General features: G+C 39.8%; 1 protein-coding gene across 5 annotated transcripts in view; it reads left to right on the top strand.

The window, feature by feature from the left end:
- COL14A1 (collagen type XIV alpha 1 chain) overlaps positions 1–8,844 on the top strand; it is a 211,034-nt gene that overhangs the window by 154,960 nt on the left and 47,230 nt on the right. For all 5 annotated transcript variants that reach the window (XM_049632956.1, XM_049632953.1, XM_049632952.1 and 2 more), the window contains exons 38-40: positions 2,709–2,804; positions 3,974–4,027; positions 4,423–4,476. In XM_049632956.1, coding sequence (XP_049488913.1) covers positions 2,709–2,804; positions 3,974–4,027; positions 4,423–4,476 — 204 coding nt within the window. The remainder of the gene's footprint in view (positions 1–2,708; positions 2,805–3,973; positions 4,028–4,422; positions 4,477–8,844) is intronic.

Raw genomic sequence — 8,844 nt, 5'->3', positions numbered from 1 at the left:
CTCCTGGCTCTAGTAATTTTGATTTTCTGACTGATTCTTCACATCTGCCCCCAGATTTATTTCTTTAAATTTCTGATAGGTCATATCATACTTTTAAACTTGTAGTCATATGTTATTGCCTTGAGAATACAATTCACCTTCCTTGGCACAGCATTCAAGGCCCTCTATTATTTGACTCCTTGTTTCATGTTCACCCTGTCGCCCCACATGATCTCCCCTCCACCCTCCTTGCTTGACTCACTGACTTGTTTGGTCACTTACTAAATTTGCATGGTATTTATTCATGGTGAAGAGAACATTGCAAAAATGTTTACTATAAAATTGGAAACAAATGAAGCAAGGTGAGAGATAATATGGGGTGGGGGGGAAGAAGTAAATGAAAGAAGACTGAGAATAATCAAGCACTAGTCAACTCAAGACTCAGTCCATGAGATATCTCCTTTTTTGTTTGTTGAAATTTCTGAGATTGTGACACATATCTTAGGCATAGACTTGATGTTTCTTATGGTGCTACAAGGAAGGCTAGTGATTTGAGGGCCTCTTCTCAGACAGCAATACAGTGGGTCTTCCTCGGTTCCACCCCAGGGCAGTGCCCAAGAGCCCATGTACATTCTGGCTTCCTGTTCCCATTGGGATCCCAGCACAATCCCATTGTCTTTCCAACGTTCCCTCTGGATGGTGTTTCTGATCCTGAAGACACATTAGGTGTTCAAAGATGTTTGATGATCCCAACATTTACCCCTTACCTCTAATAATCCATTTATTAGACCACTGGACCACTACTGATGTGGCTATTTTTATATAATGATATTGATGAATCACAGATACAAATATGAAGTGGTTTTAGGAAAAGGTCTTGTTGGACAAAGGATGCTCACATGTCCACCAATGTGGTAGTGGAGGAACAGATAAAGTATACCTTCCACTTGGAAAGCCCCACTCTGTATTATTTTCCATTTTGTGGCTCCATATTTCAGTTGTAGCAAGCAGATAAAAAGAATTTAGAACCACAAAGCAGCCATGCTGTTGATCTCTCTGAGTTGTCTTTGTCTCCTACCGTCCAGAATGAAATGAGACCCTTATTTGCTGCCTTTCTGCTCCATTCTCCATTCCTCAATATATTTAAGTGACATATGATTAAATGATTGCAAGTATTAACTAATATTTGTCAATTACCAGCTTGTCTCTTCCATATTTTTAAATCTAGCTACCTTGGTCTCCCCTCCTGTTATATACTATGTTTCTTTTAAGAATAGTTTTCATTCAGTTTCTGCATTCTACTTATAAAATAGTTCTTTTTTTTTTTTGGTGCATAAATATTCATAGCGCCTTTATTCACAATAGCAAAAAACTGAAAACAATTCAAGTATTCGCCTGCAGGTGGATGAACAATTTTCTATATTCATGCAGTGGATACTACTCACAAATCAAAAGGAACAGACTATGGAAACATGCAATGAAATGTATGAACCTCAACAACACTCTGCCACACAAAAGAGGCAAGAACCAATGAAGTGTATAGTGTATAATTCCATTTCTGTACAACCAGCATCATACTTAACCTGCAGATGATTTCTGTTCCTATAAGAATTCTGTAAAATTGTCATGAAGGCCACCAATTACCTCCTTGTAATCCAATCCGCAGGCTATGGTTTAATTCCTGTCTTACTTGAGATCTCTACAGCATCCAGCATGGTTGAACACCTCTCTCTTTGAAATGTTCTCCCCCTTTGGCCTTTCCTACACTGCTCTTTCTTCTTCTCCCTTCTACCCACTTTTCATCTCATAACCTCACCCACAAACACACCTTGAACTACTCCAAAATCCAATCCGGCTCAGATCTCTCTTGATCCCCAGACTACTGGACATGTCCCCATGGCTATTCCCATGCACCTAGAACTTAGACTGCGCTCGTTATTTATCCCCACTTCTGTATTGCTTGTCTCAAGTATTGGAATCGTCAGTCTCCCATTTAATACGATAGCCAGTGTTGGAAGTCTTAACTTATACTAGTTTTCCCTGGAGTCACAGAACCAGAGAGGGGAAGGAAGAGGTTGAGGTAGTTTTTCTGGATCGGAGATTACAGAGGTGGTATAGCTTTAGCTAAACCACAAGGTCCAAACTACAGAAATAACAGTTGCTGATATGAAGGAGTGCCTGATCCCGAGAAGAAAGAAAATCAAGTAATATTGCGCTGAGGACAGGTCATTAAGCAGACAGTCAAGAGGCACAGAGCGGTGGTGGGATCAAGGTGAGGAAGAAACGGACTGGGTGCAAAGTCTTCAGTAATGTAGGCGTGCCCCTGAGATGAGTGGCTGACAGCTGTGGAGGTGGAGAGAACGTAGGTCAGCTAGATGGTATGAACCTGCACAGACCAGGAGGGTGGTCTTGAAACACTTTTGTCTTTTGGATTTGTTATGGAGTATGGGGGGTCTAGTTACTCACATAGTTGGCACAGCTTTCTTATTTATGGAAGCAAACAATTAAAGTTGTAGCAACCCCTATGTGTTTACTCTTTTGGTTTCCTGATGACATCTTACCTGGGAGGTGCACCCTTTGAAGCATGTTGTCTTGCCATCCTATCAGTGTTCTGTGTCTTAGGGAAATTTATTTAAAGAAATAAATCATAAGTGCTCTAAGCAGAAATATCTTTTGAGTACTGAGCATCTAACTTACCTCTGGAATAACTTTTTTCTCTTGTGTTCCAGGGACCAGAGGGCCCTCGGGGTGAAATAGGCCTTCCGGGACCTCAGGGTCCCCCTGGACCCCAAGGACCAAGTGGTCTGTCCATTCAGGGAATGCCTGTGAGTTGTGTGTAGACATTTGGGTGGATTGTATTGTGATCACTTTTTCATGAGTCACAGATGAACTTTTGTCTTCTATAACCTTTATAATGAGCCTCAGTTCCTTCCTACTCCTAAAAATAAAAATTGAGAAATGGAAGTAGTTACTGAGAGTTCATTCATCAGCCAGTTTTGTTGTTATTGTTGTTAAATGACGAGTGTCTTTTACAAATAGATGCCTCCACTCAGAGTAAGCATATCCATAAGCAATTTGTCTATAGAAGAGAATCAGGGCTGTGACATGTATTGTCCTTTTTCTTGTTGGATCAAGTCCTTAACAGATGGAATAAAATCTAGAAAGTAACAAATGCTACACAAATTTAGGTTGTTCATTATGTCTTTGTAGTAATCATGGATACAGATTCATCATATATTTATGATTTTTATCTCAGTGGGCATCAAAGTACAACGCACTTAGTCGAAGTTTTAGATTATAGACAGTGTACTTTATCTAGGCACTTTGTAAAAGCTGTTCGTATCACTGAAAGCAAATTTAATGCAACTTCCTGGTTTTCATTAATCTTGCTAGGATCTAGGTTTAAAGAATAAAACCAACTTCTATTAATTAAAATTAATATTTGAAGCCAACAAGCCTTTTAAGCACACGTTTCACAATCTTTCTGGGCATACGATTGTATCTCCCTGGCTGAGAAGTTTTCTGCTCCAGGGTTATTTTCACATGTTAGAAAGCATTAGCATGCCAGATATGTAATTACTACTACTACTAAGCCTTTGGTAAGGTCTTGCTATGTGCCAGAGTCTGTGTTTGCTTCTCCATTTTTATATATTTCTAGCCAAAACAAAGCCAAAACTCTATAGATACGAACTTTAAAAATCTAAACCATAAATGGTATTGAACTGTCCAATCTCTCCTTCATCTATCTCCGGGATGGGCTTAGCCGTAGCAGACTGTATGTTCTGTGTTTGAACTGCTCTGCTGTATAAATGTTCAACTCCATAGGAATGCTTACATACATGGGGTAGTGGATGTGAGAAGTGAAATATGCTGTATTGGATGTTAATGTAAAAGCAAGTTAGTGGTAAAAACGTTAGAACAGTCCATGGAGAAGATGAAGAGACTAAGAACTTACCCTATGTGAACTTAACCCTGTGTAATTTTGGATATTCAGGGAATGCCCGGTGCCAAAGGAGAAAAAGGAGAAACTGGCCTTCCTGGTCCACAGGTATTATTACTGTTATTATTATTATTATTATTATTATTATTATTATCGTCATCTGCTAAAAAGTGCTCTTAGGTCTAGAGCATTGCAAAGGGGCAAAATAAAGGCTGTCGCTTCTGAAGTCAGCTTTAATTTTAGCAATAGGTGGTTTCTGTATTAAAGACTGTTAGCCTGCATTCATTTATGTTAGCCCCCACTGAGCATCATACTGATGCTCTTGAGGACAAGCCTGGGGGGGGGGGAATTTCTTTCCCATAAATAACTTCAGGGTTCTTCATTTGCCTTTATGCTATTAGGTTTGTTTGGAGGCCTTACTCTATTTGAGGGAAGCTGGGTGGAAAGGCAATTGATTGCCAATTTCCGTGACTCTGACTTCTTTTGGTCCTTGCTCTACCTAGGGTATCCCAGGAGGCATTGGTTCACCAGGACGTGATGGCTCTCCAGGCCAGAGGGTAAGGACCTGCCCGAGGTTGTTAGCACAGTAGATTCCTTACCAAGGCATTCTTTTCTATGCAACAAAATCAAACAAGGTTGTTTTTTCCCCCCTTATTATCCCTTCTGTCTATCTATATCCCACTATCCTGTGTCTATTTCCCTATCTTCTATGTCCGTTAGTTTCATCAAAACCTGAGAACTTTTATCAAACCTTTCCAAATGAGCAACACCTTTTTCTGAATGTTCCCATAACCTGAATATAATTTGCACTGAATTGTGTGCATTGGTTTAGCAGATTTTCCCGTTCTTTTCAAATTCTCAAGGCATAAACATAAAGGAAGGATCATATAGGTTCATATGGATCATATAGGTTGAAATTTAAGTACTATGCTATCTACAGTATTTTTTATTTATTTAACAGTTGTCACTTATCCCTTCTTTTAACCTGTTCACATGGACAGCAGCGAAAGAAATTATAAGGATGGTCAGGAGAGGAATGAGTTAACACCCAGTGTTTGTTTAGCCAGCACATTTTCCCTGAGCCAGGTTTAAGGTTCTTATCCTCAAAGAGTTTATAGTTCAGTGGAAGAAAATATCACCAAATAAGAAACTGTAATACATGCAATAATGGGGGTATTTGCAGAGCCTGATGAGAGTATTTACAAAGAATAGATAACTAAGCCAGACTTGGAGGGTTGGGAAAAGCTTCCGGGGGGAGGCACCATCAGGGCTGAGCCTCAAATGAGAGATAGAAATTAGCCAGGTGCATGAGGATAGGAAAGCTACTGCAAGCAGAGAACAGCATGCACAAAGGTGTGGTGATGAAGAGAAGGTGGGGCATTTCCAGTATTGCAAAGAGCTCAGGGTGGCTGGAGAGTAGAGGACAGTGTGTGTATGTGTGCGTGCGTATCATGTACGTACACACTCAGATCTGGGCAGATTGTCAAGAAATGAAGCTGTGGAAGTAAACACAAATTTAAGTAAATATTTTATTTTTAGGCTAAGAATTTTGTGCTTTATCAGGAAGCAATAGGAAGTCATTAAATTTTCAGCAATGGCTAGTCTTTCTTAAATGGTCTCTGATTTAGGATTTGGGTAGCTCCACAAATTCTATCAAGACTGAATTATATGGAGTGGCAACTACTTGGATCCGATCCAATGAAGGACAACACATTTGGCATGCCCTGGTTATTGTTGGTACAACTTACCCACTGGGTTGGCAAATGACCGGCTGAAAGACTCACGTCTCTACTCAAACAAGATCCGCCTTTAGCTCAGGGTAGTTATACGGCTCAAGAATAAGGAAATTGTTTTTCCTATAGACATGTAGGTGTGGGGCCTTCAATTCCTTCCATGTTCTTTTTTTTTTATTACATCAAACTTTCATTTGCTTAAAATCTGTTTAGTCTCTGCCCATTAAATGGAACTACTCAGTCTGTAAATCATATCCAAGTAACCGTATCTAAAGGAGGCATTCTCTATAAAAGTTAGATTTATGTAGGTTTCTTGTGAATGTACAAAGAGTGTCTAGAAGTATTTATATGTTTTGGCAAAGGGCTTAGGCTAAGATCCTGCTCCGTTGCACATCTAGGTTCTTTCGTGATTCCTGAAGCTCTGAAAATGGCAATTCTAAAGATTTGGTGCAGGGAATTTACTTGGTTTATCTATGCAGGGAGACGAGTCTTGGCAAAGAACTCCCAAATCAAACGTATCGTATTGGTGTTTGGATCATTTGGTTTGGGAATACTTTCTTTTAAAAATTGACTTTTTTTTTTCTTTTAACGCTACTTTTTTTTTCTTTTTATACCAACACAGGCTTTTAATAAAAATTTTGCTATTCCTTCAAACATGTTTTCTTTTAGAGAATGAACAGCCTTAGAGCTATAATAAAGTGATAAAATATCTACATGTGGATTTTATTGTCCTCCCTCCTTCAATCTGGAGGCAAAACTTTCAGAATGCATCCCATTCCTATTTTGAAAAATTCTTGGATAGAAATGGACTTATTTCTAAGTAATCCACTTTTCGGGAGGTACTCATTCTTATAGGGTCATGTTTTAAAAATATTACACAAATTCTGTGACAATTGTTTTAGAAAAGGACAATGCTATTTCAGCGTATAATTTGAGGGGGTGCCGTTCACACAGAATAGAATATACTGGTGCCTCCTGGAATTGTGTAACATGGTTGCCCTGCTTGCAGGGGTGGGGGGACTGCCTATATCTTATTTAATAAGATATTACTTGAGCACACATCTTACCTGAGGACCTGCTATGTGCCATGTGCTGTGCTCAGCCTAGAGAGGGTTGTCCATTACTACGACCAAAGGGGAAGGATCCAGAAGAGGAGAGACTTTTAATAGCTAAAGGAGGCAATTCCTAGATCATCCACCTAGAGGTCAGGGAAGGATATAGTGGCGTCAGGGGCATGACACTTACCCTGGGCCGGGAAAACAAATGGGTGTTCCTCAGAGACAGTTGGAGAAGGAAGGACAAGTGGGTGAAAACAGTTACTTAGGTGGCTCTGATGTATTTAGTCAAATATCTGGGAGCTTAAGGAAAGTGAAACGTCCAAAGCGATGAGATAGTTACATAACAGCACTGTAAAGGAGGAGGTCCGGAACCAGTGTTCATGGCCATCGTGGCAGATCCGGACACAGAGCACCTTCATGAAGCACCGAGTCTCTCTGGAGCAGCAGCAGTATCTGGGTCTCTGTGGCTCGGCAGTGAGAGAGGGGTGTCGCTGAGAGCACTAAGGACAAAACTTGAGGATCATTCCTGCTCTGCTGTTGGCCATCTTCAAAGGCAAAGCTGCAATCAGAAAAAAATAAAATAAACAATAACAACCATGGTGTAGAACAGACTGAAAGCAAATGCTGGATGATGAAACTTCCCATTAAAATGCCTGGAAAGCCACTTGCAGAAAACTGCCCAGTTAGAACTCAGGGAGGCAGAGTTATTTTGTCTTTTCTTCTCACTACCCCCTTAAATCGCTTCCTATTACTGTACCTTCATTGCCCCTGATCCTGAGTGAGGAAAGCACACTCGAGACAGAGGCGGAAGCAGCTGGGATAAATCTGTGTGACGATGTCCAGTTTGTGCTTCTACGTCCTTGGAGAGCCTCGGCAGGAAGGGGAGTGAGTGGGATTTGCTCTAAGAGTGGTAGGGTACTCATTACTGCCCATTCGTCTTCCTTTTCAATCTTTGTCTTCTCTTATTGACAGATAAGAACTCCCAGCCCAAAGCTAGCACCAGCACCTTGACTATTGGCTTACAGAACAGTTAGCACCTCTTCCCTGGGGCCAGTGTCAATGTTGCCCCTTAGTTTAGCTGGAAAGAGGGAAAGGTGAGCAAAAATAAAAAGGAGAAGATTAAACCTCTCCTCTTTAAGCAAGGAACATGTTTTCTAATGTTTCTAGCTTATTCTGGCTTTTCCCGTGAGGAATCTTTGACTCTTAGAGGCAACTCACATTCAGCTCTGGGCCTGGGGCCATAAGCAAGTCCAGCAAAAGTTGGACTTCCTCACTGAACAAGTCTCAGCCTCCTGCTGGCAAGTGATGGAGCGCAGTGCAGAACCACAGTTGATTTGATTTTACTTTTTTATTTTATTATTATTATTTTTAAATACCTGAATTGTTTTTATTAAGTGTAATGGATGCATCTGGAATTAGGAGCATACTTAGCTCCTAAAGAATAACAAGAAACAACTTATTTATACAACATGTGGCAAAAATGCACCTCCATTAGGAATAACACCTTTAAAAACACAGCATAAAGGTTATACATTATTTTAGCATCTAACAGTCACTCTAATTGTGTTTTCCAATTCTATCCCTGAGGTTGGAAACATATTTTCATAGAATGTTTCCCATATGTACATTTAATCTTTCCATAAAACACTTAGTTGCGTAATAAGAATATGGCTTATTTTTTCTTTATTTTTAATTTAATTTTTTTTAAATTTACATCCAAATTAGCATATAGTGCAACAGTGTTTTCAGGAGTAGATTCCTTAGTGCCCCTTACCCATTTAGCCCATCCCCCCTCGCACACCCCCTCCAGTAACCCTCTGTTTGTTCTCCATATTTATGAGTCTCTTCTCTTTTGTCCCCCTCCCTGTTTTTATATTATTTTTGTTTCCCTTCCCTTATGTTCATATGTTTTGTCTCTTAAAGTCCTCATATGAGTGAAGTCAGATGATATTTGTCTTTCTCTGACTGACTAATTTTGCTTAGCAGAATGCCTTCCAGTTCCATCCATGTAGTTGCAAATGGCAAGATTTCATTCTTTTTGATTGCCAAGTAATACTCCATTGTGTATGTATTTATGTGTGTGTGTGTATATATATATATATATATATATATATATATATATATATATACCACA

This window comes from Panthera uncia, chromosome F2 (genome assembly GCF_023721935.1).
Source record: "Panthera uncia isolate 11264 chromosome F2, Puncia_PCG_1.0, whole genome shotgun sequence".
In the NCBI taxonomy this organism is placed as follows: domain Eukaryota; kingdom Metazoa; phylum Chordata; class Mammalia; order Carnivora; family Felidae; genus Panthera; species Panthera uncia.
Note: the sequence above shows the minus strand (reverse complement) of the source record. Positions and strands in the feature narration are given on the sequence as shown.